We start from the raw sequence: 23,472 nt of genomic DNA on the forward strand, positions 1-23,472 counted from the left end.
CACGCTGAAAAAAACACCAAAAACAGGATATTAACAAAGTAACACATAGCTAGTGGTTTAATAGTAATAAAATGTGTTTAATATAACTAAAATTGGCTATCGGTGTTGTGTGCACGAGTATACTTCATTACCCAGAAAGCCCTCTTTTTGCCCGCGCATGCGCGTTGTGCGTTTCCTGGTCGGAACTCGTCTGAATAAATCGTTCAGTGCTCCTAGATATAGTTGTTACACACGAAAGAGATGCGGCAAAAAAGACAGTGTGCTACCAGCCTCTCATGTCATGGCCACCTGGCTTGGTCGCATCTCGAAATTTTGATCGTATCGCTGGCGAATTATTCGATCGAAATTTTCGTACCACTAGCTGATCGTAGGTCGAGGTACCACTGTATTGGCCGACGGCGCCGTGCTTCCGATCCATTGGAATTTGATTGGAGCCGCTTGGCGTCGGGAGCGAAATCACCTTGCGAGAGGCAGATTTCTTAATTTTTTTTCTTCTTTTTCTCCACCCTCCAGGTTTCCCTGGCTGAGGAGATCAAGCCTCTCAAGTGGTATCCGTCTGTTTACCTGCTGGTGTCAATCTTCCCGCTCATCAACAGGTAAGCCAGCCAGCCAGCCAGCGCCACGCTCGCTCTTGTCGTATTTGCGTTTTGGCGTCGCTCGCTCGCTCGCACCGCTCTTTTTCTCCGCCTCTCGCTCTCACTTATCAGCGCCTCTTAGCCCGGCGAGATTACGCGCGTGCGCGCCGCATTTTATTGGCTTTCTCAAAGCCGGGGCTTTGTCAGGCGAGGGTTCGCGCGGGGGGGCCGCAGGGGGGGCGGCGTCGTGCGCTCCAGTAAATGATAACCTCGGCCCGGTTATTACTTCTCGCCGTCCGCCCCCTCGCCGTCTTTTGCCGGCGAAAAGCTCCCCCCCCCCCAACCCCCCGTCCCCCGGCCTCTTTTCACGCGGAGCCGGCGGCGTGATTGACAGGTCGGGGTTACTAAGTGATTAGCCGCGGCGGCTGCGCTCGTCGCCGCGGCGATGTCGGCCGAGACGCAGGTCAATTACGGGGTCAACGTCTCTCAAAGGCCCTCCCCCATGCGCGTCCTCTCCTTCCCCTCCCCCTCCTTAACCTCTCTGTCCGTTTCTTCCTCGACCGACGGAGAAGACTCCGCCCCCTCCTCGCCTCCGTTGACGACGATGGTCCTTTTTAAGAATCCGAAATCAGGCGCATCGTTTTTCCCAAGGAACGCCATCAAGTATTTTAAAAAACGGTTTAAAATGTGAATGGAAGTGACTACAAATATGCAGGAAGTGACCCAAAATGTGCAGGAAGTGACTGGGCTATGTCCCAAAATTGGGGTGGCTGCCAACCCCCCCAAGTCAAATAGGATTGGACGCCAAGTTCCAAGGCGTCGCGGCTGTCTCTCGGCGTCGGGTTCCCTTCGGCGGCGAGCGCCTTTTGTCGGCGCTGGTGCGCCTAATTTGCGATTTTCCGTCTCCTCGGCGGCACAAAAGGCGCCCGGGCGGCCCCTCCTCTTCCCTTCTCTTCCCCTCCCCTGCCTCCCCCGCCTCCCCCTCCCTTTTCCTTCCCCTCCGTTCTCTCTCCGCCCGTCTTGAGCAAACACGCGCCGCTCTCTGCCTTTTTCTCCCGAGAGCGCACGGGGGATAAAACGGGAATGAATTGCTCTCTCGTCGTCGTCGTCTTCCGCCTCCTCCCACCGCTCTATATATCCCCAGCTCCTATTAATTTGTTAGCCTCCTCTCCCCCCCTCCTATTTACTCCCCCACCCGTCTCCCCCCTAGCTCATATCCTCCCTCCCTCCCCTCCCCTCCGCCTTCAAGCCGTAGCGCGCAAAGTGTTTGTCACGGCGCCGTGGCGCCGGAAACGAGCCTCGGCGTACGCGGATGAATTTTTCCCTTCCCTTTGCCTTCCCTCCCCGCCGGCGAGCGTAGGCGGCGGCCAACGTCGCCGCTGGCTTTCGTGTCGAGGCGCCGTCGCCGCTCGTTGCCGTGCCTGCGTGCGCACTTGTTTGTCTGGGTTGGCGCGTGCGTGACGCTTTTCTATCTCCGGCGTGTGTGTGCGTATGTGTGTGTGTGCGTGCGTGTGTGTGTGTGTGTGTCTGAGTGGGGGATTATTTCTATCTGAGCTCCAAAGCCTCCTAAACAGGGCTTAGAGAGACGGCCCAGGGCAGCAGCTAAAGCTGTCGGCAAGAGCGCCGCCGCCGCCGCCACCGTGGCTCTCGCGCCCCCCATTCCCCCTCACCCCCTTTTCACGCACCACCCCGCTGCCATTTCTCCCGGCCTGATCCGTCCCGTTAATACGCAGGCGCTCCCCCCCCCCACACACACACACACACAAACGCGCTCTTGTTTTGGCCCTCATCTGCTGCCACACATAAAAATAAAAAAAACGCACGCGCAGACAGTCACACGCTACACAAGCAATTTTAATCTGTTCCAAATGCACGCTGGTAAATGTGTTAATTCGACACCAGCTGTTGCGAATTGAAATGGGAAAGCGCTCCTACTTTTCCTTCCTTCCTTTCTCTCTCGCGGCGTTTGCGTTTGCGTGTGTGTTTGTGTGTGTGTGCATGTGTGTGTATGTGTGTGTGTGTGTGTGTGTGTGTGTGTGTGTGTGTGTGTGTGCTGCCCGGGCACGCCGACTCCAGTTTTCACAGTCTGCTTCTCACATCGCCTCCCCTGTGTGCTTTTTAGTGTGGGTGTGTGTTTGTTTACAAGGCTTGTCTCGATTCCTACTGTGCGCGCCCGTACGCCTGTTTGCATAAATAAGCCCTCTCTCGGAAGCCTCGCGCCGACGATTCCGGCGGCACGTCGCCGTTTGACGAGCCGGCGCTCCTCCCGGACGAGCCGCCGTCGCCGTCGCCGTCGCCGCCTTGGCTCACCAAAGCCCCCCGTTTCCGCCGAGCGTAGCGCTTTGGTTGGCGTTGACAGGGTGCGCTTTTTAAGTTTTTTTTTGTTTTTTTATTGGCTTCCCTTTGTGGAAAGGTACAAAAATAACAAAAAGCCCCTCTCCGTTGGAGGTACGCCAACCGTCGGTCCGGGAGGGGAAGTATCACGCTATTTACGCTTTTCGATTGGCCGGGGAGTTTTCCGGCGCTCGGGTAGAAAGCCCGACTGGCACCAAAGTACCTGAATGCATCTCGTATACGCTAATCCAGGGAGTCGCCAGCGAGTTCCGCTCCAAAGTCGTTAAAGTTGACGTGAAAATACTCAAAAAAAAAGTCAAATACAGAACGATTGAATCCAAAATAACACGTGGTGCGTTTAGGGACGGCCGGGGAAACACGAAATCACGTTGAACCGTTAAGCATACGCGCCACCTGATTGGTGACAATACTTTCCTTCTTTTTAAGTCACGTGAAACGGAAGCCGTTTGACTTTGACCGTCAGCGACGTAAGGTCTGTGTCAACACAAAAGCGCCTTTGGCGCCCAGCCAGCCGTTTTTGCGCGACAATTTAACTTGGGTCTGAACCCAGCATCTCTTTAATAATGTGCATAGGCATCTCTCCCCCTTTTCCGTTTTTTTTTAACGATCTTAAGCTTCATTTCCATAGTAATTGCCATTCTTTGGCTGAACTTACAACACCCAATTTTCTTCTTTTGGGGCCATAATGCGAAAAAAAAGAAGATACTCCTGGCTTCCAAACGCAGACAAACACGACGCAGTAGCTAAGCAGAAACGATAGTGCGGCAGATTTAATGGCGAGTACGTCGAAAAACCCAAACATGGCCGATTAACGCATTTTTAATCAGGCACTTTTACACAAACATTTTACATTCATATTTTTTAAAGTCAATTTATTTCTTAAGCGCGTGCAGGCAAAAGCTAAGTACGGTGTTGACAATATTGCGCACGAGGTACGATAACCCGAATGGCTTTTTCCCGTCGGAGGGGTCACTTAGGAAGACGACCTGCTAATTTGCTCACTTTTTGTGCGCTAGCGCAACGGGTGGGACGTTGACAGGCGCATCGTGTGAAGTCTAACACCCCAGGCTTACCGTGCGTGGCCCTTTCCGCCCAAAGCAATTGCCGTCGTCCCCGGAGGCAAAGGCTGGCGGAGAGGCAAGCTAAGCGTTCGCTACCGAGGGCCACCCCAAATAAAAAAGAAATCATTTTTAAACCAACGTGCTCCAAAGAAACGACAACTAAAAAGGCCATTTGCATTGACACCGCAGTAGCAAACCCCCCCTTTTGGGGCTCCCCTGCTGTAGAACGCTGCACTAGTCGCTCTCATTGTACGCGTATTTTGTGAAAAATGAAACTTACGTGTTGCAATATTAAAGTTTTTACACTCTAATTAAATGATAGAATCTTGTCAAAGGGTATTAAAAAAGATCAAGACTGACAGCGACCCAAAAGTCTTGAAATTGTGCGATAAATAGGTGGTTTGCCTCTGCATAGTTGAAACTTATCAAAGGCTAGGATTACGCTGGGTGGGTTTATGACAGTAGTCTGGTCATTATTGTACATCACTTCCTGGTTTGATCACCGGTGGATTCAGACCTTCCCGTGTGGGGTTTACATGTTCTCCCTGAGTTTGCGTGGGTTCTCTACTCTGGTTTCCCCCCCACGTCCTAAAATCAAGAATGCTAATTGTATGCTTAAGTTTTACTAGCTCTGGTTTGTTGTTTGTCTCATCGTGCCCTGCGATTGGCTGGCCACCAATTCTGGGTGTTCCCTATTTAGCTGGGATAAGCTCCAGTACCCCCTGTCAAGATAGGTGCTACGGAAAATAAATGAAAGAATATTTACAGTCTTGGATCAATATTGTAAAAAAAAATACCGTTTTTGTTGCGCCAAGCGGAATTTGTCCGGGCTCGAAACTTTACACGAGCTACCGACACAAAACTCATTTTGTTGTAACGTTAGGAGAGTCAAGGGAGGAGAAAAGTCATTGGATGACAAGGTTAAGACTTTTTTGACCCAATTTTAGGAGAGAAAAGTCCACCTGAAGACAAAAAGCGCATTTGGCGAGACGTCGTCGCGCGACAAAACGAGGCGGCGTGCGTAAGGTGTCGAAAATGAAACGCGCGCCAGTTACCCCGGGAGGCGGAAAGCGGCGAGCTTGCGAAGCGGGGAACTGCGGGCGGAAAGAGACAAAGAGAGAAAAGGGAGGGAGGGAGAGAGGGAGGAAGGGAGAGAGGGGGGAGGGACTGGGAGAGAGCAAAAGAGAGAGAGAGAGAGAGCCCATCCTGGGATGCAAAATCCAGCGCGATAAGCGTTAATGTATCCCGACCGGCAGCGTCCCCCCTCCCCCACCTTCCCTCCTGTTAGCCTCTCTTCCTTTCTTCCTCCCTCCTTGCTCCCCTCCTCCCCCCTCCACTCCCCCCTCCGCCGCGGCGTTCTCTTTGAGGGATGAATAATAACTGCTGCTCTGAGATTTCCTTCCTCGTTTTTCAAAGCGTCGAGCGGAGATGGGGAAGGTCTGAACGAACGCCCGCCCGCCCGCTCGCTCGCTCGCTTGCTCGCTCACCCCCGCGCACGCGCACGTACGCGCCGTCTTGTTCTCTCCGCTCGCCTGGAGCGGGGAAATCAGATCTCCCCCGAAGTGCGGCGAGGGGGATGAAGGTGAAGGGGGGCAAGGGGGGCGTCGTTTGGGGGATTTCTAGCCCTAACCCTGGTGGACAAAAGTCCTCTCCTAAAAGACACGCCAGGGTGGACCAAAAATTGTCCTTAATCACGTGTGTCCACTTCCTGTTTTTATGATCAAATTCAAATAAGAATCCATTTTATTTTGAAGGTCACTTTACAGCCGAAAATGCCAAAGATACAGAAATTGGATTAGATTAAAAAGCATCGTTAAAGTAACAGTAGAATGAAACAAGACGAACAAAGCAAATTCCAAAAAAACAGCACCAGCACCCCCTGCGACCCTTATGTGGATGAGTCCCCCCAAAAAATCATTTTAATATACCTAAAGTGTTGACAAAAAAAATCCAATGGAAAATGTTTACTTGTATTTTTCAACCTGAATAAATAAATACAATTAGAGTGTTAAAATCTGACTTAAAGTGTAAGTAGCTCAAAATGACAAGAGAAAAAAGTCCTTTTGACAGGATTTGGAGGCATTTTAATGTGTTTAAATGATCGGAAAAGCCGTCAGTCGAAGATTGGACGAAGCCTAGTTGACCTTGCGAACCAACGAGAGCGGCGCTGCGACGTGGACCGCGACAAAAAATGAATTTGACACCCTTGGCGTACGTCCAGGGACGGCGAGGAGGGCGCCGGATCCGTCCCGAGGCTAGAAGGGGAACTCAAGGTGACGCGGGCGCTGGGAAACTCACTCCACCCACGCCCCCGTCCCCCCGTTGCCCCCCCCTCACCACCGCCAGCACCGATCCATCGGTCGCTCGGTCGGTCAAGCCCCGCTGAAGGGAGCGCAACCTTAATCGCTAACAGGCAACTAGAACACCTGCCTCGCCCTTTGCGAACAAGAACAGGCTGTGTACACACGAAGAACAAAAACGCAAAAAAAATCAGATCGGAGAAGCTTTTTATTTTTCCCCCACGCTAGCTGGCTTTTTGACAAATGGTTTACTCTGGCTCATCTCGGTTTGCTTTCGAGGAACGCTAAAAGCCGATCGGCACGCTTTCCAATTTGCCAAAATGTCATCTCGTTACGTGAAAGGGGCGGGTCTAGCTACAAGGGAACGATGCTATTCAAAAGTTAGCATTAGCTTAACTCATTCGCTTGAGCCAAGGTCAGGTAGCGTTGCGCTAGTTAGGCAAAGTGGGAAATTGTCTTTGAAAGCAAAATAATTCATGAATAAATAACTAAATAATTAAATACACAAACTTGAATTAAATTTAATAAATTAATTAACTAATTTTAATAACAAAAAATAAATAAATACATTTTATATTATAAAAACTCAATATTTTTTACCCGATTCCGTCCTCTACAAAAGACGCGATTTGGAGCATTTCTGAAAGTGGCCCTCGGAAAAAGACAAAAGTCTGGACACCCCTTGCCTTCAAGGGCGCCTCTCTTGATCCAGCTGGGGGACTTTGAAAGACAGGGCACTGGGTCACCCAAATCCCACTCCCCTCCCCCGCCGAGTCAGTTTGCGGCCTTGGTTTTTGGAGCGTTTGCACACGTGAGCTTGGCCCTCGCCTCGGCACGTCGCGCCTCCATATTGGATGCGGGTGAGAGTGAAAGAGCAAAAGAAAAAAAAAATGAGAGAGAGAGAGAGAGGGGGGGGCGAGCGAGCGAGGGAGGGGGGGTAGAGCAGATGATAGAGTGGGCTTTAGCGATTCCCCGGAGTGTGAGGCAGCGTTTACGGCGCTCTCAGAGCAGCCAGAGTGATGAATATTTAAAGACGTGCCTGAAAGCGCGGTGGGGAGGTGGTGATGGGGGGGGGAGGCGATGGGGGAGGCGACGGGGGCGTCTATAGCGGACTCTGTACGTGCGTGTGCTTGCATTCCATCCACACAAAAAGTGGCCACCAGCGTGTGACAGAGGCCATCTTGTAGCCGCTTGCAAACAGCCAGCGCCTTCGCCTTCGCCCCGTATACCATCTTTACGCCCTTCGCCGTCCGTATAGGAACGTATTAATTTATGGCCCTCTGTCGCCGAGTTTTCATCGACGGGGAGTCCCGGAGTTCCGTTCCAATATAAAAATTACATTGAAATCATGCATTTGCATTTTTTCCCGTGATTTATTTGCATCGTGACAAGACAAAACAAAAGCTAAAGTTTGTCCTAAAGGTGCGTTCAGGGAAAGCTCGGAAAACACAGCACTCGACGCATCGACATCGTCATCTGAAGTGTACGCGCAACCTGATTCGTTGCATTCCCGTCCTTATATTCAGTTGGATTTCACTGTTAGTCAAAATGGAACAAAAATGTAATGATATTTAAAAAGTCAACGACATCAAAATTTCCCAAAAATATGTTGTACAAAGAGTGAGTCCTTCCAATGATTTATGTGGACAACTCAGGAAAACCAAAATAGCCAACGCCTGCGCCCCTCCCTCCAGTCAGAAACGCGATGCGTTCAGGGACAGCCTCGAAAACACATCACTCCACACGTCAATATAGAACCATTAAGCATCCGCTTAACCTGGATCGTTACCTTACTTTTCCTATTTTTGATCTCACGCTAACCAGAAGTTGTTTGACTTTGACGACCGTCGACGTGAGGGTCTGTCGGACCGCCGTCTGCATTTAGCCGTTTGCGCGTCCGTTTATCTTTGGTGGGAACGCCACGTATCTTTGCCTTTTCTCTCTCCTGCGGTCTTTTCCCAACGCTTTGTTTCCGTTCGATTTCACTCTTCTTCAGGGCCATAATTTGAGAGGTTTAGATCGAGGGACGTTTTGCCCGAGCCGCCGCCCCCCCTCGCCGCTGCCCCCCCCCTCCGGCCCCCCTCAAATCCCCGCGGGCCCGCTCGCTTTCGCTAAATGGGGATGGATGGCGGAGCGTCGCGACGGGAGACGAATGCTCGCGGGGCTCTCGATCTCCGGTTACGCCGCCACGGCTACTCGACACGCTACGACCAACGCCAAGGAAGTCCTGGCGCTTTTATTTTTGTATTTAGACGCACTTTGAGATCATGATTTACATATTTTAAGAGTATACATTCCTATTCCTACGAGGAGCGTCTCAAACAGATATTCAATCAATAAAAATATACATGCCAAGTTTAATTTGCTTAACCTTTGTAGCAAAAGGCGCATTTTAGTAGCAATATTGTCTCCCACTATTCTTAAAATCAAAACCTACAGATGTTTTAAACCTGATAGGATTTCCTGAGTATTTTTTTTTTTTAACATTTATGATTTAAAGGAGCAATATGTACACTGAAACGCACTCAAAACATTAACTGGCAAATATTTCACTATCCAAGACATAGGAAAATGTTTATTTATGATGTCCAACTGCTCGTAATTAAAGATTAGTAATTTAGCAGTACTCATTTCTGTATTTAGAATCCTTATTTCCACTTATATTAATTTTGACAGCTTTGTTCCTCCATTTATCTTGACAGGAATGTACTCCGCTATTTTTGGGTACCGTATTTTGCGGACTATAAGTCACACCAGCCCAAGAATACGCCTTGAAAAGATAAAAAAAATAGCTATGAATCATATTTTAAAGTAACAATAGCAACATGGAGAACAACAGGCATCTGTTAACGTAACCGTTTTTCAGGAAAAACTTTTTTTTTTAAAACAACAGCCAGAGAGAGAAAGAGAAAAAAATCCCACTGGAGTATTAGCCCAGCCAAACTATGACAAAAATGTGACTTAAAGGCTGTAAAATACAGTATTTATTTCGGAACGGCGTGGTCGGAAATTCCGCGCACCGTTACGGCGCAATTAAAAACTTGGGATGGCGTCCAAAGACGACTTTATCCTTTGTAGTACGCCTCGCTCTATCTGGGGTAAATAGCATTAAATGAATCGATGTTTGAAGGCAGTCGGGGAAATCCCAAAAGCACACACACACACACACACACACACACACAAACTGACCTCAGCGCCCAGTCAAGAGTTGACTTAGGTTGAAGCGTAAAAAAAAAAGCACACAAAAAAAGTCCCTTTCCTTTCAAGGGTTGCTTCTCTTAAAAGCAACATTGCGCACAACGCCGGCCTCTTTTTGGCATTTTGAACCGTGCGACTCGTCTGGAGTCAAAGAGGGAGAGAAGAAAAAAAACTATAAAAAGAGAGAAGCCAGTCGGCCAAAAAGGAAGTGGAATCAAGGTCAGGTTGACTGTTTTGGCCGCGTTTCACTCTCCGGAAGGGAAGGAAGGAAGGAAAGAAGGCTTTTGCGCCAGACAGCGCCTTCTCATTCATGGCTAAGCGCTAGGCTAGCTAGCCAAAGTATGGCTCGCGGGCCTAAAAAAAATAGGATTTTCTTTCAATCTTTTACGTCAAAGTCGTTAGCGCGTCTACGGTTAGAGTTTTACGGTTCGATCCCAGGTCGTTCCTCACTATGTGGCATACTTGTCAACCTCTGCCGATAACTGCCCTTATAAATGATTATGATTCCCCTTACAAACCCCCCAAAAACCTTACAAACACCGTACGACTCGTACGAGTCGTACGGTGTTTGTAAGGTTTTTGGGGGGTTTGTAAGGGGAATCATAATCATTTATAAGGGCAGTTATCGGCAGAGGTTGACATGTATGATGTGGAGTTAGCATGTTCTCCTCAGGCTTTCGTGGGTTTTCTCCGGGTACTCCGGTTTCCTCCAGCGCCCCCAAAAACATGCACCCTAAGCTAATTGTATGCTAACTTGTTCCTAGCTATGTGGGATCGGTCGTTTGTGTCAAGACGGCTTCAAGTCGTCCTTGCGCGGAATTTAAAAGGAGCCCGAAGTGACGGACGGGCAGCCTCGGGCGCGTCGTCGGTTTGACTTTCCCGGCCGGCTCTCGGACGCGCGACACCTGCCAGCTGGAGCGCGGGTTTTGACACACATTTGCGCAGGCGTCAGTCAGTCGTGGCCCGCAGACACGCTTGCTTCCCAGCGCTGCCTGCCTGCCTGCCTGCCTGCCTCATTCATCTTTCATTAGCGCCGCCGCGCTCACGGGAGCGCACGCTTTTCTCCCTCCTTCCTTCCTTCCCTCCCCCCTCTCTCCTCCCTCCTCCCCCCCCTCCATCGCTCGCTCGCTCTATCGCGTTCCGCCCGTAATCTCCCGGTTTGTCTCGCTCGTGTCTCGCAATCTGTCTTTTTTGATATGGCTCCTCCCTCCCCGCCTGGCTGTTCTGGCGGTCCGACTCTTCGCTCGCTCTTCGCCGGCTCCCCCTCGCCTCCCGCGGGGGGGGGGGGGGGGCGCTCGACGCCGCCTCTCCCTGGAGGGCCCTCGTTCCCCCTCGGCGGCCTCGCTCTGGCACGTTCTCACCTCTCTGGCGGTCTCCTTCCGTCCCCCCCTCCCCGTCCCCCCACCCCCTCGCCGTCCCCCCTCCCCGCGCAACGCCGTTCCCCGCCACTCGTCTCCGCCGCTCTTTCTTCCTTTCATTTGGCTCTCCCTGGATGGAGGGGAAAAGGCTCTACGCCTCTAATTGCGGCTGTTCCGTTGCCATGGCGCGCGTTGCCCGGCGCCGCGCCGGTTTGCGTGCGCGCGGCGGGGAGATGATTGCTCGCCGCCAGCTCTCGTTTCCCGGACGCCGATCGCGTTTCTTTGCGGCGGCGGCGGCGGGAGAGGGGAGGGGGGGGGCTAGCGGGGACGCGATGCCAGAAATAGCCGCCGCTGTGCGGTCGGGAGAATGCGCGTTTGCCGCCAGCTGACGTCCCGCGCGCGTGCGCGCACGCTTGAGCCCGTCCCTTCCCGGCGTGTGCGGCGGTTGCGCCGGGACCGCTGATTTATTTCACCTTTAATGGGAAGTGAAACCAACGCCGGCAGCAGCTGCGCCGCTCCTCTCCAGACGTAGCGGTTAAGCGAAAGCGGAACACGGGCGACCCCCCCCGTCCCCCGAGGGCCCGGCCGCGGCCGCCCCGGGGTCGGACGGGGCCTCGCCGGGCCCATTTGGCGCCCGTCGCCCGCCGCCCTTCCGGCGCCAACCCCCTTCCGAACGTGATTCGGAAGGTAAGTGGCGACAGATTAATAGAAAATAAACCTTCCAACCTTCTGCCGCAAAAGAGGATAAGAGGGGATTAGAAGAAGATTTGCGGAGAAATCTACATAATCATCTTCGGCGCTTGTTCACCTGCGGTTTTGTCTCCGGGTTTTATTTTTCCCGCCGCCGTCGCCATCCCAAATGAGAAAAGTCAGATGCGGCAAAAGCGCAAGAGGGAAGAAAGAGACGTGACATTTCTCCCGGGGGGCGTTTGGCTTTCTTCTCCGCGGCGCGCCGCTCATCAAAAGCGGGTCGCGCCAGGTGGCCGAAGAAGCCCAGGCGCCGTCGTCGCCGCCGCCGCTCGCTCGTCAAGCAAATTAGTTTTAGTTTGGGTGGGTTAAGCGCTCACCTACCACGGCCAATTGAGGAATACACGTGGTGATCTGGATAAGGTCCAATTGCGACCTATTTCAAAATATCCCGCTTCTGATTGGACCACGGCTGTTCTCGGCACACCCCATCAAAATAGGAAGCAAAATGGATTTCAGGCCAAATGTGGGAAACGGTCCTTCCGACAAAAACCTCTTTCAATTCTGCCTATAGCAGATTGTCCTTTTTCCCCAATTGGCTTGCCTTCTGACGGCGACCAATCCCCATGAAGCCCCAGTCTGACGTAGTGGTTGTCCGAAAAACATGTTTTTGCTCCCAAAAAGCATTTCGTGCTGTTCTTTGCTCTTCTTTTAATCAAGGAATTGAGTGTATTTCTGACCACATTTTTTAAACGAACCTGATTTGTCTTCTCTTCCCCGATTGGCTCACTTTCACAAGGCGACCGATCCACGGCAAAAAATATCATTTCCTGCCAGAAGAAACGTTTTTTCGTGACTAAGTGTCTTTGGATAAAACCTTCCGAAACTGAGCTTTATACGTCCAGGCAGTTGCTTCCTGGTCACCTGTGGAGCTCCGCCTCTTTCCCCTGATTGGCTCATTCATGCCCCAGTTTGGCCAGTTGCACGCACTTGGGAAAATGCACTCACGCAAATTCCCGTCTTTTATTCATCTGTGTACCTGCCTGGATAATTGTATTGTTTTTTTGCTATTCCGCTAACTGCTAAAAAGGCTAGCGCAAATAACACGAATAGCATCTAAAGCACCAAAAAAAAAACAACAGTCCTCATTCTTGGCATGACTGAGCGTTTGCGTTCCCGCCGCCGGGAACGGCTCGGGTCAACCGCTCCCTTTGGCTCGAAAATTGCCCGGAGCGCCGTCCACTTTGATTCCCCGGCTAACGGATCGATAAAAAAAACATTAGGGACACGCTAACCGGCCAGGAGGACTAATACGGGGTTAATCCGGGGTCAATTGCCAGCCGCCGTCCTTGGAATTTGTTCCCGCCGAGGCCACCCGGACCGATTGGGGACGGGGACGAGGACGGGGAAGGGTTCGGGGGGCTTCGGCGCCGGCGAGAACGGAGCGATCTGCCACTTTTCCGCCTCTCCGCTTCCCGCCGCCCTTGTAAAGTGCGGCGTGCTGTCGGCGCGGCAGCCAAGAATGTGTCAGCCCAGACGTCTCGCGCTGCCTAATGGGCTCTTAAACGCTGATATAAAGCTCGCCTCGCTCCTTTTCGCCCTCCCTGGTTTTGCTCCCCCCCCTCCCCCACGCCACCCCCACCCCGCCATCTCGCCGCCCCTCCCGCCGCCCCTCCGAAGCTCCGCTCTCATTACCTCTGGTTTTCAGCCTTCTTTCTCGCTCCGTCACTCACTCGTCCCCTTCCCGCCGCCGCTTCCTTCCGGCTGATCTGTCAACCTCGCTCGTGTCGTTTTTTTTTCTTTTTCTCATCCTCTTCGCCTCCCGCTCGCTTCCTCCTCGTTGGAATATTTTCCGAAATTCAGCGGGCGCTAATGTTAGCCTGCGCGTTAGCTCGGGATTCGCTAAGCGATGGCGTTCGGCGATTGGCATCGAAGGCGAAAATGGCACGGTGACGGCCTTTTGCGATCGGTTCCGCAATTAGCGCCGGCCGCTAATGGCTCGCCGGCCAATGGCGATCCCGGTTGCGGCCTCCTTTTGGATTGTGAGCGTTTGGTTGGGGTTTAATAGTCCCACTATCACCAGTTTTTACACACTAATTAAATGATTGAATCGTGAAAGAGTGTTGAGAAATCAATTATCCGGACTCGCACACATCTATAACTTGAAATTGTGCAATAAAAAAAAAATGAAAGCAAGGACTTATGATTCAACGGAAAGCAGGAGTCGAGACTCGTTGTCTTTATCGTGCGATGAGTTGCAATACCAAATTGAAAGTGGGTCACAGGAAGTTGAAATGTAACCAAACAAGTTGAAAACCACCATAAAACGGCGCAAGTGAGCGAGAGAATCAGGCTTCTTGCTAAAGGCGAAATGAGATTAAAACTGCATTTTGTGTTTCTTTTTGTTTTTTTTGTTTAACAAAGAAAATGACTATGGCCCGTGGCTCATTGAATTCAATCTGTCCAATTCAGTCAAGCACCCCCGGGGGCGACAGTGCGACTTAATGCTCAATCAAATCGATGTTGACCAAAGTGAAAAACATGGCCGTCTTTGAACTCTGCCGCTTTCCTCAAACGATGTTTTATTCAGCGAGAAAAATGTCCCTTCGTGGCTTCAGGTGAATTCCACCGAATCTCGGCGGACTTTACATCATCAAATAAGTTGTCCAAAGAATGGAAATTCCTAAAACGGCCGCCGTACGCTGGCCTGAAAGTCTTGCGTCGACAGGCGCGCTCCCCGATGAAATCGCCATGGTAACCAAAGTCCCATTTTGAAAGTAAACATGGTGGAATTGTGTTTTGCCAGGCTTCACGACGCCCTCCACCCGCAAAATCCGTCCTTCTGGCTGACCCTGCTGCACGTCCTTTTCGCTCCTCTCCACGGTTTGGCCAACGCCTTCGTCTTCAGCCTGGATCGCCATTGGTGGAGCCTGCTCACCCCCACCGGCATGCAGGTACGTACGTCCCGTCCCGTGTCGTTGCGCTAGCTTGTACAGCAATTGAAACCAAGCCAAAAGCCCGACTAGGAAACCTGCGTATCTTTGAAACGGTGCCCACGCAAAATGGGGCGCGACCGGCGACTGGTTTAACCGGCTGTTCCAGAAGGGCCAAGTTGATTCGCTAGGCGCCAGGGGTCAACCAACCAACGGCCTTCGAGGACCGCAGTTGCTGACCCCTGTGCTAGGGGTTGGACAAATAGCTAGTCAGAATGTGTCGGATCAGATTCAAAGTCACAGTCACCTAGAAGTGGACGTTGACTCTCTTGCTTAGACGACCGGCCTCGTCGGCCATCTTGCTAAGGTCTGTTTGGGGCAGTCTGCCAGTTTATGAAACGTTCGCTACATGTCTGAGAGTTTGGTCTGCGTTGCCCACCGACGAATGGAACATTTGGGTTTGCTGGGATCCGTCTATGCTACCGTTTGTCAGTTTTTCGGTTTTTATCGTTTTTGGATCCGCGGGTAATGGCAGGTTGGCGGGTTACTACTACTTTTTTTGTTATTTAGCTTTAATGTTAAACGGGAAAATGGTATGTTAAAAATGTGCTTCCCTTTAATCTGCTATGAAATAATTGTTTGAGTTTGAAAAATAGACGACCCCATAACAGTCCATCCTCCCGCCCATCCCCAAAACCCTAACTACCCCCCGCCCCTCAGTCCCCCATAAGTCCATCCGCCCCCCATCCCCACCCCTAACTACAGTCCATCCGCCCCCCATCCAGAAAACCCTAACTACCCTCCGCCCCCCAGACCGCCCATGACAGTCCATCCACCCCCCATCCCCACCCCTAACTACACCCCCGCCCCCCCAGGCCCCCCAGTTTCCCCCTACCCACCCAGAGACATAAACTGCCACTAGCCTCTGATTGGCCAAGCAGATTCGTCTGTTGCACAGTTGGAAAAGACTAAAATAAACACAAGGCAGGTCAGTGGTGAGTCACAGTTAGCCAACCGGCCGACGTCAACGGCGGGCAACGTTTAATCCCAACTAGGTGACCGGCGAACTTTGTCCGCCTCAATCTGCCCCCCGATTGACTTTTGGAAATGTTTTCTTTGGTCTCCAAAAGTAAAAAAATGAATTCAAACACGGCTTGCCTTTGTATTGGGCGCTCGTTTAAAGCACTTGACAATCACAATTTTGCTGCGTATTTGACATTTTGTTGTTGTGGTTGACATAAAGTGAATATAAATGACACTTTTTAAGTTTAACTTTTATTCCGGTTTGACTTCCAATATAACAATAATATGATTTGTGTCCAAAAATATGAATAATATAATAATAATGCTGCGATAATAATATACAAGATGTCCAGATCCAGGTTTCATTTTGGATGAACCCTTATTATTGCCTATTTGTTAGCATGTAGCTACTTTGATTGCTAAGTACAATACAGCCAAGCTTTAATATAAAAAAATAATGCCGTTTTGAAGCCGTAGACGTTTGTCGCCGTGGCAACCCCAAAAGCCACCACGTCAATTTTCCCGTTCCCCGCTCCCAAAAACGTCCGGCCTGATTTTGTCCCACTTTTAAGCCGAGGCGTTATGAAAGAGGACATTTGCACGTCGTCGTGGTCGTCGTCCGTACTTCGATAAACACGGCGGTCGATAGCCGCTCGCCTCCCCGCTGATTTGTCTCAATCTGGAAACATTGACAGCATTTGCGGATATGAGCCGGCGTTATTATCGAACCGCCAGAGGCGGGGTGAAGTAGTCTGTCCCACGCACGCATGCGCGCACACGCGTCGTCACCCGCACGCCATCGCCGGCCGCGCCGATAAGCGCTTGACGAGAGAGGAACGCGCGGCGTGACCTTCAACGCAAATGTCAATGTTTCGGCGTGGCCGGGGAAATGGAAGCTTCCTAAATCACGGGGAAAATGATGTTTGCGTCAGGGAACGAGGGGACGAAAATGGGCCGGGCGCCCGTTAAGCCCGCCCGCCCGCCGGCTGCCTTGCCGGATGGCCCGATGCGCCGCTGCCAGTCAGACAGGCTCCGTGTGCGTTCGTGACTAACAGCCGGTTGTTATTCATCTTGACGCGCGACTCCCGGCGGCCCCCCTTCGCATCAGGTGCGAGAGAGAGAGGGAAGGGAAGGGAAGGGAAGGGGGGCGTCAAAACATTCCTTCCTCGGCGAAACGAATCTGCGCTTTCATCAGACACCTCATCGCTGGCTCGACACCCCCTATCGCACGCAACCCCCGCCGGCTCCCCCTCTCTCTCTCTCTCTCTCTCTCTCTCGCTCTCTCTCGCTAGCTATCTAGCTAGCTAGCTAGCTAGCTCTCCTCCTTCATACTCTACTGCCTACGTTGAGTCTTCGCACGCCTTTGCGGCCCCTTTCACATTCTTTCCAAGTGGCGAACGGTGGCTTTTCCAGTTTGGAGACGGACCGTACCATTTTTTTGTTTTGTTTTCATCTTACAGCTAATGTTGAAGCCATACCAATCGGTCTTTGGCTTGCAATCACGATACACTGCTGCTCGCTTTTATAGCAAAATACACAAAATTGTTTAATTTTTAACGCCTAAATGACTGCGAACTAAAATACAAAATAATAACAATCGGGGATTCAAACCTTTTGACTCATACAAACTTTTCGTATTGAGTGCTGTTACTGTTTATACGTTAGCCCACTAGCTTAGCTGACCTTTCGCTCGACTACTTTCCCCGCCTTTTAACAAAGCAAACGTCTTTTTAAGCGCTCTTTTCTATGTCCGTTGTCGTAACACGTTAAATTTTGGTAAGAACGACCAGTAGATGGAAACTAAATCGTCGTATATTAGCGCTGTCGATGGCTACATTTTAACGGCACGCCGGGCAACGCCAATTAGAGCGTTGTTACCGATGGGGTTGTTGAACGACCTCCAATTACCCGCTGAGCGTTCCTCAGCGGGAGCATTTTGCTTCCATAAATGATTTATTTAATTTCACATTGGAATCATCCAAGCAAGGGTCCCAAATAATACAAAAAGTCACATTTGTATGGGCGCATTCTCCATCCATTTTCCATAACGCTGACCTTGTTAGGGGACGTTTTTGACAAAATCTGGTTGAGGAAGGAACGGTTTATTTGCAAAATTTCTCAAATTTCAGGTAGAAATGAAATTTTAACCATAACGCCTGATTAATTGACAACTAACTGAGTAGCAAATAATTCATTTACGGATTTGCAAAGTCTTTCTTGAGCCTCTTGATAGGTCTCCCAGTCCAAAGGGATTGGACAGCTAGCGCCGGCAATTAGCCAGAGGGTCTTTGGGGCCATTTTGCAGAAGCGGGCCGCCGCTGCCGCCGCCGCCGCCACCGCCTTTGAAATGTAGGCCACGTGTTTGCGGCGGTCGGAGCGTTCTGGGAAGGGAAGAAAATTCCTCCTTTGTTGTCTCCGGTCACGTCGCGCCAATTCAAAATAGTCGGTGGGCCACGTGCGCCAGATCAGAAGCCGGTTTGTAATCGGCGGCTTATCTGACCGACGCTCTGGATGTCTGCTAAGCGTGGCGCCGTCGGAATGGCGTCTATCCCAAAGCCTCAAAGGCCCGCCTTCGCCGTTTTCACACGCCCATTCCAGCGTGGAATCTTTTAAAGGAATCAATTATCCAAGACCAGAAATGGTCAAATGAAAATCATTTGTCACGCGTCGTTGAAAACGATGACGTGACACCGGGCAAAAAAAAAAATTGGGAGATAAGAATGGCCAAATCCGGTTTACTCCGGTTGGCATGGATTGGAAAAACGGTACACGGTCGATTGGTCGCCGGTCTTTTGGTTGCCCGGAACGTTATTGATAATGACCATTTAAATTGTTGCTCAAATTCCCTAAATACAAACTGCGAATGACTATTTAGTCATACTTAATGCCCTATTAATTATTAGGCTAAAGAAAAGCTCCAAATTTCCCAGACTTTTATTGTTTTTTGTTGGAGAACTTGTTAAGACCCTGACTGAACTGACGTAGGTTCTTAAAGGGACAACGCATGTACATACAAACTCTTCTACACTCACACGTCAGCTCAGTGCCATTGTTGGCTTTTATTCATGCGTAGACCGTGTTGTTTTACCTTGTTTTGTCGCTGGTCTTTTGGTCGCCCGTTGTCGCGGTCTAGGCGACCAAAAGACCGCGACCAAAAGACCGCGACCAAAAGACCGGCGACCAATTGACCGCACACGGGAAAAACAACCATTTTATTGCCCATCAGATAAAAATGGCCCTCCGAGAATGCGCCTTATACTCCAGTGCGACTTTTTTTTCCTCTTTGTTGTGAAAATGATTTACATTTATTTTAATATATATATTTATATATTATTTATTTATCGTTGGCTTTTTACATGATATCTCGCATTATTTTCACTAAAACTATGGCTGTTGAGTGTTTAGCGCGTCGGCCTCGCAGTTCTGGGGTCGAGGGTTCGATCCCCGGCGGATTCAGGCCTTGCCTGTTTTCCCTGGGCTTGCGTGGGATTTTTCCGGGTACTCCGGTTTCCTCCCACATCCCCAAAACGCACTCTAAATGAGCTATTATTGCTTGTCCTTTGTCTCCTCGTGCCCTGCGATTGGCTGCTATCCCCCCACCATCCTTAGCAGGATAGGCTCCAGCACCCCCACGAACTTTGTAAAGGATAAGAGGTTGAGAAAACGAAACAAATGAACAAAACTGCCAGCACCCGCTTGGTATCGGCGAAAGTCGGCTGGAGAAAAAATCCAATTGGTGAAAAAGTCAGCGTTCCCTGGCGCTCCTTTTGATTGGACAGTTTCCCGCACAGAGCGTATTAGCGCCGCCGCGTTAAGCGGGTGAAGCTCGGCCCCTTCGCCGGCCAGCCAAAGAAGGGCTTTGGCTGTTTACCTAGCGGCCGCTAACTCATGTGGACGCGCTGACGCAACGTCGGAAAAGCCAGCGCTCGGCGCACTCGGCGTACTCGCCACGCTCGCCGCGCTCGCCGCTTCCAGTGGCATTTAAAAGGCCCCTCCCGGGCCACTAAAGACGGGAGCCCGAGCAATAACAAATGCCAGCGGAGTTTTTTATTGCGTCATCATTCAAACGCTTGCGCTCGTTTGCATTTGCTGAAAAGAAGAAAAAAGAGCAGCAAAAGCTTTCCTTCAAACCAAAGCCGTTCAGACCTTTTTTGCTCATATATTTTCCAGACATTTTTTTTTTTGAGGGGGGGGCTTGTTTGAGTAAAAGCGTTCATTTGTTAAATGGATTTTCGACCCTCATTCACATCTGGGAATGAACCGTCTTTTTTAAGATAGGCATTTTTAGCTGAAGCGTGAGCTCAAAACGTCCAAAAAATAGTGAATTTTCGCCGTTTTTATGTCGGAAATGTTACTGATTTCCACTTTTTGTTTAATAGAGAAATGATTGGCTTTACAAAAATGGAATCTATTGGAAATCTGGGGCTAATCTTCTCATTTTTAGGTCAGAAAGATCCTTTTTTTAAATGTATTACTTTACATTTTTTCGGTATTAACTCGCGTGAGACGTCCAATCCATTTTGAGTGGAACGAGAAATTTGGATTGGTCCCCGTCAACAGCCGTGCAATATGACCACTTGCTATGGCACTTTTAATGACTTTAAATAACAGAATGATGACGCAAACGTTTTTATTGTGTCATATTTCTATATTTAAATTGACGCTACGGAAAGAAACATTGCAGTAAAAAATAGTATAGCAAAATAGCTCCATTTATGGCATCGGGTGACCAAGTTTATTCGCTGTTTCGTAACAATTTTTTTTTGTCAAAATCAACCATTTTTTTTGCAACCTTATTTTGAAAAAAAAATCACTTCTCTGCTTCCATAAATAGCTGACTAGAGGAGATTTTTTTGTGGGGGGGGGGCAATGGTGTGAGGCGGATTGCCATAGATTAAATTCAATCGTTTTAGCCACAGCTGACAGTCGTGAGAAAGGGCTTTTATTTTTATTTTTTTTCCTTCTCCGAATTGGAAAGCGCTTAAAAGAGCCTTTTTTTGCTGGAGTCATAAACAAGGAATGATTTGAAGAGGGCTTGGCTTGGCACCGTCGTGCTCGTTGCGCTCGTTGCGCTCGGCCTCTAATAATAGGACGGCGCTCCGGGAGTCCCCCAAAACGGATGAAAGGAGAAAGGAAAGAAAAGGACGTCATAGCATACGGACAGGAATGAGAAATTGTAGCATTTTGGCTAGCGGGGAACTCCCCTCCTCGTTTGTTCGGGGGCCAAACCATCGTCGAGGCGGAAAGCCGGCCGGCATTTAAGCGCAGGTGTCAAAGTGGCGGGCGGCCAATGGCCATCCACTTTGGCTTTTTTGATGAAATTCTAATTGAGATTGGAGACCGAGCTAGCTGCACATCATTCGGACTGTTTTCCCTTTAAATAGATAACCATTTAATAATATATTTTGTAATCCCCCCCCATTTTTTTTTTTACCGTTTTTGTCTTTTTTTTAAATGAATAAATGAATACACCTATTTTTTTTAAAATCCCCTAAAATATTTTTTACTATTTTTGCCTTTTCTAAAAATGAATAAATCAATACACCAATTTTTTTAAATATTTTTTTCAGTTATTTGACACTTGAAAACCTTAAGTGTTTTTTTTTCAGTTTTGGGCTTCTTTTAAAAATCAATGAATTACGTTTTTTTTTTCAAAATATACATGGTTTTCAGTTGTCTCGACTCGTAAAAGCAATTTTTAAAATCTAAAAACAACATCCAGTTTTCCACTTAGATTTTTTTGAACCTAAATCCAGTATAAACCACTTTTGCACTACTTTTGGGGGAAAACCTTTCAGAAATTGGAATGAAATTGAAAAGCGTCTTCGCCGATGATGATCTTTGGCGTATTGATTTGATTTTGATCACTTCATCCAAAGTCAATCCGTCCACAATACTCGTATTCTGGTCAAATGTCAGCCACCAAATCCCTTCCGCCGATCGCCACCCCGACGCCACCCCCCGGTGACCGTGGACTTTGTGTGTGTGTGTCTCAGCTGGCCCTGAGCTCGCGGCTGTGGGACAAGACGCGCATCGGCGAGTTCGGCGCCGGCGCCGCCCGCTACACTCGGGCCGACCTGAGCCAAGACGATGACGACGACGACGACGACGACCGGACGCTCTTTTACGCGCCTGACGTGACCCTGAAAGACCGAGGGCCCTGAAGGCCAGAGACAAAGGTGGCGGCGGCGGCGACGACGACGACGATGGCGACTTCCTGACAAAGAGAAATGTGCTGGATTAGAAAGCAAGCGAGGAGGCAGAGAATGGAAGGCGAGATTGGGGGGAAAGTCGGGCGGATAGAAGCCGGAGATGAGCTGTCAGCTTCCATTATTAATCCCCATCCTTTACTATTTAATATCCTAAAGACGCATGCGCGCGTGGGGAGGGAGAGAGGGAGGGAGGGGGGTGAGGGAGGGAGGGAGCACAAGCCAAGCCGACGCCCCCTCGCCACAACACGCCAACCTCGGGACTGAAAAGGAAAGGAAGGAAGGAAGGCTTTTAAAACGTGGCTGTCAAAGTCTTTTTTTTTGGGTGGCCTTTACGTTCCGGAATGCCAAAATTCAAGCAATTTGCCGATAATACTTGTTTTCAACCTTTTTTTTTTAATAATGTTTTTTTTTGTCTTTTAAATGTTGGCGTTTTCATTAAAATGGGAAAACTGCCAATATTCTAAAATAAAGCCAAGTTGAATTAACATTTTCAGTGACATTTTTTTCCCTAAAGTTTAAATAATTTTCTGATTTTGGACAAAATTTTGGGGGAATTTCTAAAACTCTTTTTTTCTTAGAAAAATAGACAAATGTTTGTTTTTCATTCAAGGAAAGAATGAAAATATAATTCAAAATACACTTATTTTCTATTTACGTTTAAACAAAAATAAAAGTGGAAAACTGGTTCAGTCCTTTTCAGATTTTTCTAAATGCTTTTTGACTTATTGTTTTAATATCACATGACTTTGTGACACGATATTTCCGCCATCATTGCAAATTCAGTCGTACGTTTATGTGCTTGTGAAGTCAAGCGTTTGCGAAACCGCAAACGACGTCTTCTTAGCGTCTTTTCTTTCTTTCTTTCTTTCTTTTTTTTTGTGCGTTTGCCGGCGTCCAAAGCAAAAAAGGTAAAGGACGGCAAGCGGCGAAGACGCTGCCTAGCAACAGCCGCCGCTCGTCCGTCAGCCTTTCAATTCAGCGTCCGTTCCTTTTGATTTAAAGGCGACCATAGACGACACGAAACTAACGACCCCCCCCCCCCCCCCCCCACACACACACACATACTACACACACTCGACCCCTTTTCACCATCCAACAAGAGTCACTTGCCACTTTTGTCCGTTCTGTCAAAAATCATCTTGATTTTCCCCAACAACCGCCTCACTCGTCTTTCCACGTCCAATCCCTTTTGACTGGGATGGACGGTGGGGCCAATGAATCAACGGTGTATCTAGTTTTTGCTAAAAATAGAAAGGTCATTTTGTAAGGGTGAAAAAGGGATCCGATGCCAACAGGAAGTCACTTGAAAAAGTCCCAAGAAGTGACTAAAGAAAGCCCCAAAATCAATGGCAAAATAAAACGACGAAAAGAGAAACAGACGAAAAACTGACTGTCAAAAATAGATGCCAGCCAAAAAAAAACTAAAATGCCAAACTGCAAAAATAGGAGAAAAAAAATCCCAATTTTTGCTGTTTGCCATTTTTGGTTTTTTTTTGCTGGCGTCTATTTTTGATGTCAATTTTCTCTTTTTGCCGTTTTATTTTGCCATTAATTTTAAGGCTTTCTTTTGTCACACAAAAACAAACTGCGAAACATTGGTGACAAACTCAAAAAAACACATTTTTCCCCAAAAATATATGATTCTACCAAAGTTGGAGGAAAAACACTATCATTAAGCCCCACCTACCACCCACCCGAATAATTTCCTCTGAGACAAAATGACCCGATACTAACAAGAAGTGACCTGAAAAATCCCTAAACTGACCCAGA

The 23,472-nt window shown here is 49.2% G+C and overlaps 1 protein-coding gene across 4 annotated transcripts in view; it reads left to right on the forward strand.

Annotated features, from left to right (window-relative positions):
• Positions 1-21,880, forward strand: part of LOC144086803 (cyclic AMP receptor 4) — a 73,736-nt gene extending 51,856 nt beyond the window's left edge. For all 4 annotated transcript variants that reach the window (XM_077616928.1, XM_077616925.1, XM_077616926.1 and 1 more), the window contains 3 exons: positions 514-596; positions 14,341-14,488; positions 21,487-21,880. In XM_077616928.1, coding sequence (XP_077473054.1) covers positions 514-596; positions 14,341-14,488; positions 21,487-21,654 — 399 coding nt within the window. In that variant the 3' untranslated portion in view covers positions 21,655-21,880. The remainder of the gene's footprint in view (positions 1-513; positions 597-14,340; positions 14,489-21,486) is intronic.
• The last annotated feature ends 1,592 nt before the right edge of the window (positions 21,881-23,472 follow it).

Source organism: Stigmatopora argus, chromosome 13, assembly GCF_051989625.1.
Source record: "Stigmatopora argus isolate UIUO_Sarg chromosome 13, RoL_Sarg_1.0, whole genome shotgun sequence".
NCBI lineage: Eukaryota > Metazoa > Chordata > Actinopteri > Syngnathiformes > Syngnathidae > Stigmatopora > Stigmatopora argus.